This window comes from Pezoporus occidentalis, unplaced genomic scaffold (assembly GCF_034315485.1).
Source record: "Pezoporus occidentalis ecotype Australia unplaced genomic scaffold, CSIRO_AGI_Poc_V1 ctg496, whole genome shotgun sequence".
NCBI classification, from domain to species: Eukaryota; Metazoa; Chordata; class Aves; order Psittaciformes; family Psittacidae; genus Pezoporus; species Pezoporus occidentalis.
In genome coordinates this window covers 25,589-39,104 of record NW_026915831.1, presented here as the reverse complement: position 1 = coordinate 39,104, position 13,516 = coordinate 25,589, and the positions used below count along the sequence as shown (strand labels likewise).

Below are 13,516 nucleotides of genomic sequence, written 5' to 3'. Positions count from 1 at the left end.
CCCTCTCCAGTGTTCCTGTAGCCCCTTTAGGTACTGGGGCTGCTCTAATGTGTCCCTTCATGCAGCAGAGGGGCAGGATCCCCTCCCTGAGCTGCTGCTTATGCTCTGGGGGTGCAGCCCAGCACACAGAGAGGGTTCTGGGCTCAAGCACACACTGAAGCTGGGTCATGGGGGGCTTCTCATGGACCAACACTCCAAGTCCTCCTCCACAGAGCTGTATGTACGATCTGTGTGTCTGATCTTGTGTTAGTGACCCAAGGAAGGGAACTGTAACGTGAACTTGACCAGAGATGTGCTGCACTTGTGCTTTGCCTGTTGCACACCATTAGATGATGAGTTTTTTTGCTGTTTGCTCCCACATCTATGGAAATCGCTGCTTTTTCCCTGTGGCAGGGGCTGTGCAGTGGGTTTGTGGAGGGACTGGGGTCTCTTCTCTGCTCCCCATGTCCATGGGGGGCTGGCACAGTTCTGGAGCACCCTGGTGCTGCTCCCAGGCACTGAAGCTATTGGGAGCCTGTGCTGCTGGGGGCTGAAGCGGACTCAGAACCTGCGCTCTAACCCTGCTCTTGCCTCCGCAGGGAGCAGGGATGGGCAGGGACAGATACTGCAGCGCTTCCCGGAGAAGGACTGGGAGGACAACCCCTTTCCCCAGGGCATCGAGCTGGTGAGTGCCATCCATCACAGCTGGCGACGTGTCATCCCTCGGGATCGGGACACCGGGAAGCATGACCAGTGCGTGGGGCGGGGGACACGTGGCACTGTGTGCACGCACCTCAATGGGCACTGCAGGGTCAGAGCAGGGCAGCCACCACACTGGGGTCCCTCCTGCCCCCTGACACAGCTCCAGCTCTGGAAAACCACAGATCGATCCAGTGTGCTGAGCCATGCATAGAATGCTGCATGCCCTGCCTTGGGCTGACTCTGTCCTGGCTGCTGTGCTCCCCGTCCTGCTCTGGGATCAGCTCTATGGGATGCTGGAACATCCTGAACATCCAGAACATCCTAGAGGAGCTGAATGGATGCAGTGTCAGTATGAACAGCCTCATCACAAATAGTGTAGCTCTGTCACAGTTAAGCCTCTCCCAAGTGCTTTGCCTTGCAAACTGGTCTCCTTTTTGGGCTGGTGGCACTGGATGAGCTTTTTGGACCTTTCCAACCCAACCCAACCCTGGGATTCCATGATTCCATGGTGTAGTGAAGGGTGACTTGCCTGCTTTCCACTCCACGTCCCCTGGGCCTCACTGAGGGGATGCCCTTGTCCTTGGGAGCCAGTTTTGGATGCCCCCCCATCTCTTGCCCTCATCCAGACTTGATAGTCATCTCTATCTTTGTGCTGGTGCTGGAGAACTTCCATGTGAGTGGTGCCTTTGGGATCAGCCCCTAGAGCATGGCTCCAGTCCCCATCCTCATTCCTCTGCCCTGTCCTGGGCTCTTGGCCGTGGCAGTTCCCACTGCAGCCACGGGGATCATCACCCTCATCATCTCCTCATCCTGTTACCAGAATTCCATCACAATCTTGGACTTTCTGTACCGTTCCGTCCCGAGGCAGGCTCTGTATTCATGTTCTGGTCTGTGTTTCCCGGCTGTCTGCAGGGCACTTGGGAACTGTCCCAGGCAAGAGGAAAGCTGCTCCCCCCACCCCAAGGGTCAAACTGTCCAGCCAAAGCATCCTTGGAATTTAAACAATTGGAGCCCCATCCTGTTGGGAGCCTGGGGGGCTCTGAGGCTTCCACAGCACTGGAAGGCAGCTGGGGGAGCGGGACGTAGGGATGGGACAGAGCAGCTCCCCAGAGCTGGATGGAGCCCACCGTGGGGTTTGGTACCATAACCACAACGTTGTGGTGCAGCCAGTGCTGTGTCCCTTCCTGCAGGGGAGAAGGTTCTCTGGTGCATGGAGGGAGCTTGACCCCGGAGCTCTTGCCCTGGCGTTGCTCTGACAGCAGCTCCAAACAGAGCTGTCCCATTGCAATGGGTGGAAGTTGCTCTGGAGACAGGCACAGGATGTGAACGTGTCCCGGTGCAGTATCCTCCCCTCTGGGCAGAGCTGGCTCCATTTGCATCCCCAAGCCCAGGGCAGGTGCTGGAACACTGGGAGAGCAGAAGCCAGGCCATGGGGTGATGCCAGCCCCCAGGGGTGGTGGTCATGGTGCCTGTGGTGGTGCTGAGCGGGTGAGCAGGATGGGGACAGGGAATCCTGCTAAAACTGGTGGGATTTTGTGAGGCGCTGGCACAGGGTGCCCAGAGAAACTGTGGCTGCCCCATCCCTGGCAGTGTTCAAGGCCGGGTTGGACACAGGGGCTTGGAGCAAGCTGCTCTAGTGGAAGGGGTCCCTGCCTGTGGCAGGGAGTTGAAACTGGAGGAGCTTTAAGGTCCCTTCGAACCCTGATCAGTCTGGGGTTCTGTGATTCACAATGGTTCAGGTTCTGCAGTGATTCCTTCAGCTCCTGTCAGCCCTTTCTGGCCTCGTTGCCACCTTATTCCCATCCTCAGTCCTGCTCAGGTCTCCGTGTCCTGAGGGCACATCCAGCTGGAAGGAGTGGCTCTGTCTCTTCGCTGTCCAACTCTTGGCGACTCCCCCAGTGCCAGGAATTTTCTACAGCTCCTCAACAGCCAAATGCTGAGGAAACAGAGGAAAAACCCCTTGAGACCTCGAACCCCCCCAGGGGAGTCCTGGGCTGATGCTGGAATTACCCCCCTGGCCCTGGTGTGTGGAAAGTCCCAGGGATGGGCAGAGCTGTGTTTGGAGCTGCCTGAACTGTGGAGCTGGTGCAGGTGTTTTCCAGCTGCTGGTCCCAGGGGAGCGGTGCCACCTCTTGGAGGGGATGTGGGGCTGGGACACAGCCCTGGCTGCATGCAGGTCACCTTCCATCATTCCCAGTGCTATTCCAGTGCCTGGGTGTGACCACCAGCACCTCGATGGCTGCAGGGGCAGACCAGAGCCCAGCCCATCACTGCCCTGTGCTGGGAGCTCCTGAGGCTTTGCGATGGCTGCAGGGTGTGTGTGGGGTGCCCATCTCGGCCAGGGGGACATGGAACAATGGAATGGGTTGTGTTGAAGGGACCTTAAAGCTCATCCAGTTCCAGCCCCTGCCACGGGCAGGGACACCTTCCACTAGAGCAGCTTGCTCCAAGCCCCTGTGTCCAACCTGGCCTTGAACACTGCCAGGGATGGGGCAGCCACAGCTTCTCTGGGCACCCTGTGCCAGCGCCTCAGCACCCTTGCAGGGAGGAGCTTCTGCCTTACCTCCAACCTGAACTTCCCCTGTTTAAGTTTTAACCCATCACCCCTTGTCCTATCACTACAGTCCCTGATGAAGAGTCCCTCTCCAACATCCTTGTAGCTCCCTTCAGACCCTGAAGCCACTCTGAGGTCTCCACGCAGGTTCTCTTCTTCAGGCTGAACAGCCCCAGTGTTCTCAGCCTGTCCCCATACAGGAGGTGCTCCAGCCCCTGTACATCCTCATGGCCTCCTCTGGACCTGCTCCAACAGCTCCATGTCCTCATGTTGGGGACACCAGCACTGCACACAGTGCTGCAAGTGGGGTCTCACAGGGCAGAGGAGAGGGTCAGGATCCCATTGTTTGACCTCCTCCTGACGCAGCCCCTGCCCTCTCTTGCAGTTCTGCCAGCCCAGTGGTTGGCAGCTCTTCACGGAGAGGAACCCCCCAACCTTCTTCGTGGCCGTGCTGACAGACATCAACTCGGAGCGGCACTACTGCGCCTGCTTCACCTTCTGGGAGCCCATCGAGAGCGCCCAGGTACTGCGGGTGGGAAGGGATAAAGGCAGCCTCTGGCTTCGGCTGTGCCTGGGCCAGGGGAACCCAGGCCCTGGTGTTAGATCCTGGGGGAGGGAAGAGCTCCTTTTCCTTACCCTGGGCCTTGTCTCGTAGCCTCAGAGCCACCCCAGGAATGGTGATGGGGAGGAGGAGGAAGAGCCATCATCTCCTGTTCAACCTGCGCAGCTCTTTGCTCCCAAAAGCTTGGTCCTGGTGTCACGGCTGGACCATGCGGAGGTGTTCAGGGTAAGTATGAAGTGCTCTGGGCAGGGGCAGTAGGGTCTCTGCTGGGTGTGGAGAGGAGAGCAACGGTGGTGAAGGGTTTCTGGCTCTGGGAGCAACCTGGAGCCATGTAGTCTCTGCTGGAGCAGGAGGTGAGGGCAGGAGCACTGTGGCACAGCGCCTATGGGAGAGCAGCCTGTTGCCAACCTGCTCCTTGCATCCTGGTCCAGCAGCTGAACCTGAACATCAACCCAAGGACTCGGCCACACCAGGCACCTGGCGGCCTTGACCTGGTTTGTGAGCAGAAGCAGCATAACCAACAGCCCATTCCTGTGGGAACATTGCTCCTTGCCATGGGAATGTTCCCCAGCCCTGCTGCTTTCTGTGCTTGGGGAAGAGGTGTGAGGACGGGTGCAGGCTGGGCTCTGTGTGTTGTGTCAGCTCCATGGCTGGACAGGGGGTGATCACCTCCCCAGACCCATCACACTGCCTGCCTCATGCTCCAGAGGAGGAGCCCACTTAAGATTGATGGAGGCTCAGAGGAGGGCAGCGTGCTCCAGACCAATGTGTCTCCCTGCTTTACCCTCCCGCTGTGGGATCCCAGTGCTGGGCTCTGCCCTGTTCCTGCACATCTTGTTCACACCGGCTCTGTGAATGGAGCACAGGCTGTTCCCGTGGGACACGCAGTGCTCAGGGCATTAATAACTGACAAGGGTAAAAAATCACTCCCAGCTCTGGCTGCAGCTGCTGCAAAGAGCACAAAACCTGGGCTTTGCAGACTCACAGCTCTAAAAACCCACACAGCCAAGGCTGGAGGCACCTCTGGAGGCCCCTGGCCCAACCCCTGCTTGAGCAGGGTCAGCTGGAGCAGGTTGTCCAGGGGGTCATAGAGCTGTGGAATGGTTTGTGTTGGGATGGATCTTAAAGCTTGTCCAGTTCCAGCCCCTGCCACAGGCAGGGACACCTCCCACTGGAGAAGGTTTCTTCAAGCCCCTGTGTCCAACCTGGCCTTGAGCACTGGCAGGGATGGGGCAGCCACAGCTTCTCTGGGCACCCTGTGCCAGCGCTTCAGCACCCTCACAGGGAGGAACTGCTTCCAGTTGAGGTCTGAAAACCAGAGGGCTGGGCAGCATATGAGGAAAGGCTGAAAACGGGAATGCTCAGCCTGGAGAAAAAAGGCTCCAGGGAGACCTTATCTTCATGTCCCACTATTTGAGGGTGGCTACAAAGAAGATGGAGACTCCCTTTGTACAAGGAGTCCCATGTCCCAGTTCTGACTAGATATGAGAAAAATTGTTCCCACTGAGGACCACCAGCCATTGCAGTGATCTCCCTGGGGAAGTGGTGACTCCCCAGCACTGGACACTGTTAAGACTGGGCTGGACATGGTGTTCGGACATCTGGTTTAGATGATGCTTTGCCTGGAAGGGTTGGAGCAGATGATCCCTGAGGTCTCTCCCGCCCTGGGATCCATGCTCCATGGTGCTGTGCTGTGTTTTCCTCTCCAGAACAGTCTGGGCTTGATCTACACCATCTACGTGGACGGACTGAGCGTGTCCCTGGAGAATGTCATTGGGAACCTGCTGACCTGCACCATCCCCATCACTGGTGGAGCTCAGGTGAGTGCTCAGCCCCTTCCTCATCCGCTTCGTGCCTCTGCCCCTGAGCAGCTCTGGCAGAGGCAGAGGGGCTCCTCAGCTCTATCTGGGTGCTGTGCTGGGGGAGCTGAGCGAGGCTGACGTGTGCTGGCAACCAGGAGCCGCTGAAGTGCTTGGCTGGTGCCTTCCCAAGCTCTTGAGAGCAGAAACAACAGAGCTCTGTGGTTCCGAGCTCCTCAGCTCCTCCAGCAGCTGAGATCCTGCTGCTTCGCTGCCTTTTAGCTTGCCATGACTGGGCAGCTTGGCCCTGGCTCCTTGCTCTCTCCACTTGCATAGTCACTGATGGGTTTGTGCACACAGTTGCCATGGTCCATGCTCATTTCTGCACTGGGGAGGTCCTGCTGCTCCACTCAGCCCCATCTGAGTGCCTGGAGAGCTGCTTCAGAGCCAAGTGGTCATGGGCCATCTGTGAGAGCAGGGGGACAGGCCAAGCAAGGCCAGCATTGGCCAGATGAGCAGCTTGGGGCTCTCTCCTCAACCCACTGGCCTGTGCCTGTGCAGGCAGCAGCTCTGATGGACAGGGCTTGAGAAGCAGCAGCTTTGCTTGTGCCCAGAGGTGAGGCCATCAGAGACAACCTCCTGTTGTCCCTTCCAAGCCATGTGTCCCCCTCCTGCTGGGGCAGGGCCAGATGGGCTCAGCCTTGCTAAGCAGATGGGTGAGGAAGGGCTGGAGCTGCCTGGAGATGGCAGGAATGGAGAGAGCCCAGCTGGGCCCTCTGGCAGGAGGTGTTTGGAAGCAGCAGCATAATGCCCTGCAGCTCCTGTGCCATGCCAGCACCTCAGACGTAGCCATGGACGTGTTGTTTGCTGTGGTGGCTTCACTTCCAGCTGAGCTCCACTTCCCCCAGCAAAAAACACCATTAAATTCCCCCCTACCCTGTGGAGGAGCCTTCACAGGGCTGGGGCAGCACCTCAGGTCCCTGGGGCCCACAGACAGAGGTTTCTTCCCTTGCTGCAGCCCGTGAGCCTGGGGGGAAGCTGCTTGCTTGGACCCAGGTGTCTGTGAAGGCTTCCTGGGTTGGTGCTTTCTGCTGGGCAGGAGTGGTGCCCCTCGAGCTGCTGTAACTGCCTGGCACAGGCTTGGAGGTCCCTCTAATCATCCAGAGTGACTGGGAGAACACCAGTGGTCCTGGTGCTTCATGGACATAAAATCATGGAATGAACCACAGCCTGGTTTTTGTTGGAAGGGACCTTAAAGCTCATCCAGTTCCAACCCCTGCCACGGGCAAGGACCCCTTCCACTAGAGCAGCTTGCTCCAAGCCCCTGTGTACAACCTGGCCTTGAACACTGCCAGGGATGGGGCAGCCACAGCTTCTCTGGGCACCCTGTGCCAGCGCCTCAGCACCCTCACAGGGAAGAGCTTCTGCCTTATCTCCAACCTGAACTTCCCCTGTTTCAGTTTGAACCCATCACCCCTTGTCCTATCACTACAATCCCTGATGAAGAGTCCCTCTCCAGCATCCTTGTAGCCCCCTTCAGGCACTGGAGCTGCTCTAAGGTCTCCCCTTCAGGAGCCTTCTCTTGTCCAGGCTGCCCCAGCCCAGCTCGCTCAGCCTGGCTCCAGAGCAGAGCTGCTCCAGGCCTGATCATCCTCGTGGCCTCCTGTGGCCTCGCTCCAACAGCTCCACATCCCTCTTGTGCTGTTGCCCCAGAGCTGGACCCTGGTCCAGGTGTCTCAGGAGAGGATGGGTGCTGGCCATACCCAAGCCTCTGCAGAAGGAGCAGGGTGCTGCCCCTGCCAGGCTGTGTGCCAGGTGCCACGGCTCTGCACTGTGGCATTCCTGCAGGATCTGCCCAGCTCTGTCCGACTCCATCTGGTTCCTCCCAGTGCACCAAGTGAGCAGCAGCATGGGAGGCAGCAGGGCAGCTCTGGAGCCGCTGTGCCTCGCTGTGTGGCACTCCTTGGCACAATTACTGCCACCTCCCAGTTCCTGCAGGTCTCTGTGCTGTGGGAACAAGCTCGTGGGGCACTCCCCTGTTCTCCTGCTGCGTCCCAGTGCTCCATCTCTCCGTGGTCTCTGTTGCCTTGGCTCCATGTGTGTGTTTGTGCATCTCCTCACTCCGGGTGCGTTCCCAGCTCGCTGTCAGCCCTGCCTGTGTCCTCCCTCCCTCCCCTGTCTCCTGTGCTGTCTCTAACTTACTGTGCCATCTCTGTCTCTGTCCCAGCCTGACGCGGAGGATGAAGCAGCGGTACGCACACCTTTTCCTTCCTGGGGTCGGTCTCCTCCTTAACAACCTCTCTAACTGTCTGTGAGGGTGACACATGCTGTGGCCGGGGCAGAGCTGGAGGCCTGGGCACTGCTAGTACCTTGGGTGTGTGTCTGTGTGTGCTGCACTGGTGCAGCACTGCTGTGGCTGGGCTCTGGGGGGTTCAGTCCTGCTCTGCAGCAGCCACCCTGTGAGCTGGGGTGGTGCAAACACCCTCGGCTGCTCTGGAGGATGAGGTCAGGGGTGTTTGATCAGCTCTTCCAGGGCTGCAGTGTTCGGAATCATGGAGTCATTGAGTGGTTCGGGTTGAAGGGACCTTAAAGATCCAGTTCCACAGGCAGGGACACCTTCCCCTAGAGCAGGTTGTTCTGAGCCCTGTCCAGCCTGGCCTTGGACACTGCCAGGGATGTGGAAAGCAGATCTGTGGCTGTTGCAGTGGGTTGCATGGTGAAAGCTACTATTGCAGGCATGTCCTCCCTGGAGAGATGTAGAAAGAGGAGGAGAGGGCAGTGAGCTGCAGCCTGGGACATGTGAAGGCTGCCCTGTGCCACTGGGAATGAGCTGAGGTCTGGGTAAAAAGTTGTACTGGGGGAGAAGCAGTGAGAGTGTGTCCAGTGTGTCTGGTGTCTGTCCCCAGCCCAGGAGCCATGAGTACCCTGTCTGGTCGGGGAGGCTGGTGCTGCTCCCTTGCCAGGCAGCACTGGTGGGCATGGCACAGGCGAGCTCTTCCCTTCTGCTTATCATGGAATCCCAGAGTGGTTTGTGTGGGAAGGGACCTTAAAGCTCACCCACTTCCAACCCCCTGCCACGGGCAGGGACACCTTGCCCTGGAGCAGGTTGCTCCAAGATTTATTGAAGCTCCTCATGTGCTTGTCACTGTGCAGGTCTCAGGGCTTGCTGCCATCACGGTGTTGCTCGTGCCGTCCAGGAGTGACGGCTATTTTGGGAGCTCCCATTCCCCCCTGTAGCCCATGTCCCCAGTCAAACACAATGTGTGGTGTTGCAGGCTCCTCTTCCCTCTTCCTGCAGCAGCCATGGTGTCACAAGGCAGTGTGTTGTGGTGGGATGTGCTGCACCCTGTGAGGGTGGTGCTGAGGGCACAGTGGTCCTGGCCCTGCTCTGGGGGGCACTCAGGCTGTCGCTGCCTGCCCTCGATGTGTGGCTGTGCCCGGTGACGTGTGTGTGCTCCCTTGCAGAGAACCATCTCGCTGGGAGCCGGGGACCGGCAGGTGATCCAGACACCCATCAGCGACTCGCTCCCGGTCAGCAGCTGCAGCGTGGCGCTGCTCTTCCGCCAGCTCGGTGAGACTGATGTACCCCAGAGCCCCTCACACCAGCACACCCTTCCCCGGCACCCCCTCGCACCGGCACCCCCTTCCACCAGTGCCCTGTGCCTGTAGGACCCATTCCCCTGGGTGCCTTTTTGCCTAGGCCGGGCCAGAGCCCCCTGTGTCAGCCTGGCTGGAGATCCCGCCCTGCTCCCCAGCTTGGTGGGTCACACAGCTCCTCCAGCCTCAGATGGAGCCCTCCTGGCCCTGCTTTGCCTCCCTTTCCCCAGCAGGGCAGGGACTGGCAGATCATGGAACAATGGAATGGTTTTGGTGGGAAGGGACCTGAAAGCTCTGCCATCTCCAACCCCTGCCATGGGCAGGGACACCTTCCAGTAGAGCAGCTTGCTCCAAGCCCCTGTGTCCAACCTGGCCTTGAACACTGCCAGGGATGGGGCAGCCACAGCTTCTCTGGGCACCCTGGGCCAGCGCCTCAGCACCCTCACAGGGAGGAGCTTCTGCCTTATCTCCAACCTGAACTTCTCCTGTTTAAGTTTGAACCCATCACCCCTTGTCCTGTCACTACAGTCCCTGATGAAGAGTCCCTCTCCAGCATCCTTGTAGCCCACTTCAGACACTGGAAGCAGCTCTGAGGTCTCCACGCAGCCTTCTCTTCTCCAGGCTGAACAGCCCCAACTTTCTCAGCCTGGCTCCATATGAGAGATGCTTCAGCCCTGATCATCCTCATGGCCTCCTCTGGACGTGCTCCAGCAGCTCCATGTCCTTATGCTGGGAACACCGGAACTGCACACAGTGCTCCACATAAAGATGTGTGGCCAGATCCCATGGGAACTGGGCTGGGTGGCAAAAAGGGGTGCCCAGAGTGTGCTGCCATTGGCCTTATGCCTGTGATTGATGACACCGGCACCTCAGGAAGACACCTGTCTCCCAGAACAGGAGCTTCCATTGGAAACACATCCCGGAAGTGGCTCTTTGGGTGATGTTGAGCTCCTCTGTGGTGCAGAGTTGGAGATGAGGGATGGGATCCATGCAGGAGTCGTTGCTCTCTGGTGGGTGCAGGAGGTGACCCTCATTTCTGAGCTCTCCTGTGTTTTCTCCCAGGCATCACCAACGTGCTGTACCTGTTCTGCGCCGCGCTGACCGAGCACAAGATCCTGTTTCTGTCCAGCAGTTACCAGCGGCTGACGGACGCCTGCCGGGCTCTGCTCGCACTCATGTTCCCCCTCAAGTACAGGTGAGGGCACCCAGAGCACCCCGAGCCCTCAGCCCTCCACAGCTACCAAGAGCTGCTGCCAGGCCATAGTCACAGCATCATGGGATGAATCCCAGGCAGGTTTGTGTTGGAAGGGACTTTAAAGCTCATCTGGTGCCAGCCCCTTGCCACAGGCAGGGACCCCTTCCACTGGAGCAGCTTGCTCCAAGCCCCTGTGTCCAACCTGGCCTTGAACACTGCCAGGGATGGGGCAGCCACAGCTTCTCTGGGCACCCTGGGCCAGCGCCTCAGCACCCTCACAGGGAAGAGCTTCTGCCTAAGAGCTCATCTCAGTCTCCCCTCTGGCAGGTTAAAGCCATTCCCCTTGGCCTGTCCCTGCAGGCCCTTGTCCAAAGCCCCTCTCCCGGTTTCTTGTAGTCCCTTTAGGCACTGGAGCTGCTCTCAGGTCTCCCCTTCAGGAGCCTTCTCCAGGCTGACCCAGCCCAGCTCTCTGAGCCCTTCAGACAAAACACGTTCTACAGCCTCACAAGGTTCCTGAAGGCTCATAGGTGCTGACCATGGTCATTCTCTGGCCCTGGAGTTACAATCTCAGTCCAACCAAGGGAAAGGTTTCCAGGAGATCAGTGGAACTCCCAAAGGAAGCTTTCTTTGGGATACAAGCAGCCTTTCTGCAGGTGGGGGTACTGCAGGCCAGCTTGGATAGAGCACAGCAGGAGCTGCAGCACAATGGCCCATCTATCTGAGCTGTCCTACCTGGGGGACGTGCAGACAGCCCTGGTAGTGGCCAGTCCATGGCCTAGATAGTGGGGTGCCAGTGTCCACAGGAGCCACCACAGTGGCTTGGCCACCGCTGCCACCACCTTAACAAGAGCCCTGTTATGTGCCTTGCCCTGTCTAGGGTGGGCAGAGGTTGCACCAGGCTTTCTGGAAGTTTCCCAGTGTCCTTGTTCAGTGTCGTGCCCAGGGCTGGGATGGATGGGTGCCAGTGGAAGTGGTGCACCGGGGCTCTGCTCTGTAATGCAGCTGGGAGAAGGGGAATGGGATGGATTCTGGGGAGAAAAGCTCCATGGGGTGATAACACACTGCTGAACCACATTCAAGAGCCTGGTGGGCTGCTCCCCTCTGTCAGGGGTTGCCACAGCCTGGAAAAGCACATGGCAGCAGGTCCTGGAGCTACAGACACTGCTGGTGATGCTCTGGTCCCTGCTTCCAGTAATAGAGCTCCAGGCTTGCCATAGGGAGGAAGGTGTGGAAGGTTCACACCTCTTCACTGCTGTGGATACTGGAATTACACTGCTCTGTGCACCAGAGGTGTCAGGAAAGGAGCTGTCAGCACAGCTAAGACCTGTGGGCATTCACCTCCTTGCCCCTTTGCCAGCAGGGCCCAAAACACAGTTATTTACCCATCATTAGGACCATGGAGCTGCTGCAAGAGCTGGAGCAGCTCTGCTCTGGAGGTGTTCAGGGACAGGCCAAGGGGAATGGCTTTAACCTGCCAGAGGGGAGATTGAGATGAGCTCTTAGGCAGAAGCTCTTCCCTGTGAGGGTGCTGAGGCGCTGGCCCAGGGTGCCCAGAGAAGCTGTGGCTGCCCCATCCCTGGCAGTGTTCAAGGCCAGGTTGGACACAGGGGCTTGGAGCAAGCTGTTCTAGTGGAAGGTGCCCCTGCCTGTGACCAGGGGTTGGAATTGGATGAGTTCTAAAGGTCCTTCTAACACAAACCAGGCTGGGGTTCTGTGGCTGAGCGTGCTGGGGGAAGGCCTGCAGTCACCCCCACCTCCAGAGGTGGGCTCAGCAGTGCTGAGGATGGGTTCAGAGCAGGGTTTCACTGGCTGCAGTGATGCTCTCCTTTGGTTGCAGCTTCACGTACGTGCCCATCCTGCCCGCGCAGCTCCTCGAGGTGCTGAGCACACCAACACCCTTCATTATCGGAGTGCACTCCATCTTCCAGTCAGAGACACAGGAGCTGGTGAGACTCTAGGACCCCCGTTCCTTGCACCAGGATCGGGATTGGGAGGGAGAAGCAGGGGTCGAGCTCCAGCTCACAGCCGGCAGCAACCACTGTCCTTAGGCTGAGCTCGCTCAGGCCTGCCTTGCTGAGTCCAGGCTGTGCTCCAGCTGTGCTGTGCCAAGCTTGGGATCAGCCAGGGAATTGCTTTGGGAGCTGAGAGCTGCTCCGAGAGGCCGTGCTGGCACTTGAGGCTGCAGGACCTGAGTGAAACCAAAGTGTACCGGGGCCACTCCTAACTGCAGCAGCTTCTGTGCAGCCTCCAAAACACCCCCATCCCAGTGCTGCTGTGGTGGAGCAGGGGCAGGGGCTGATAGAAAGCACCGAGCCACAGTCTGGTGCCTGCTGAGCAGAGCTGTGTCCCCCCCCCATCAGGTTGTCCTCCCCTGTCACTGTCCTGGGAGGTGGCGATTTGTAGGTTGTGTGTTGGCAACTGCTTGGGTTTGGTGGCAGTGGATAAAGAGCATAACTACTGAAGGCTTAGAGTGACCGCAGGAGATGGAGAGGGGGGACACACAGCATTCCCAAGCACCCCTCCTGAATGGGGCTCCCCCCCCCAGCTCTCCATGGCCCACTGGAGGTGGTGGAGAGGGTGCAGCGAAGCCTGGCCTTGTCTCATGCCTTGTCCTGCCTCTTCCAGCTGGATGTTGTCATTGCGGACCTGGATGGCGGGACAGTGAATGTCCCCGAGTGTGTGCACATCTCCCTGCTCCCTGAGCCTCTGCTCCAGCAGACCCGGGAAGCCCTTTCCATGGTGAGTGTGTCCCTGTGTCCTGTCGGCAGGGTGCCAGACCTTGGGAATGACATGTATTTCCAGGGGGAGCTGGGAATGGAGCAGCAGGAACTCCTCTGACAGCATAATTCCGCACCTCGGGGTCCCAGTGACCATCTCACAGCAGACCTGTCCCCATGCTGACAGCCTCTGCTGCGTGGCAGTGCCGGAGGAAGGTTCTGCTGCCAAAGGTTTCTGGGAATGGGGTGCTGGCTCCCAGCCCATGTATGGGAGGAAGCAGCTGCAGCCCTGGAGCTTTCCTGCTGCTGCTGTGTTCCCAGAGCCCTGTGGCCATCGGAGTGTGCCCAGGGCAGCTGCGCCACACACGTGCTGCATCCGCAGCTCCTGCTGCTCAGCTCCAGCCCCAGCCC

General features: G+C 58.9%; 1 protein-coding gene across 1 annotated transcript in view; it reads left to right on the top strand.

Moving 5' to 3' along the window:
• Window positions 1–587: 587 nt before the first annotated feature.
• SBF1 (SET binding factor 1) overlaps window positions 588–13,516 on the top strand; it is a 35,968-nt gene continuing 23,039 nt past the window's right edge. Inside the window, exons 1-10 of the mRNA XM_062636781.1 lie at window positions 588–655; window positions 2,757–2,766; window positions 3,621–3,758; window positions 3,891–4,022; window positions 5,507–5,617; window positions 7,824–7,847; window positions 9,062–9,167; window positions 10,256–10,388; window positions 12,226–12,334; window positions 13,014–13,127. Coding sequence (XP_062492765.1) covers window positions 588–655; window positions 2,757–2,766; window positions 3,621–3,758; window positions 3,891–4,022; window positions 5,507–5,617; window positions 7,824–7,847; window positions 9,062–9,167; window positions 10,256–10,388; window positions 12,226–12,334; window positions 13,014–13,127 — 945 coding nt within the window. The remainder of the gene's footprint in view (window positions 656–2,756; window positions 2,767–3,620; window positions 3,759–3,890; window positions 4,023–5,506; window positions 5,618–7,823; window positions 7,848–9,061; window positions 9,168–10,255; window positions 10,389–12,225; window positions 12,335–13,013; window positions 13,128–13,516) is intronic.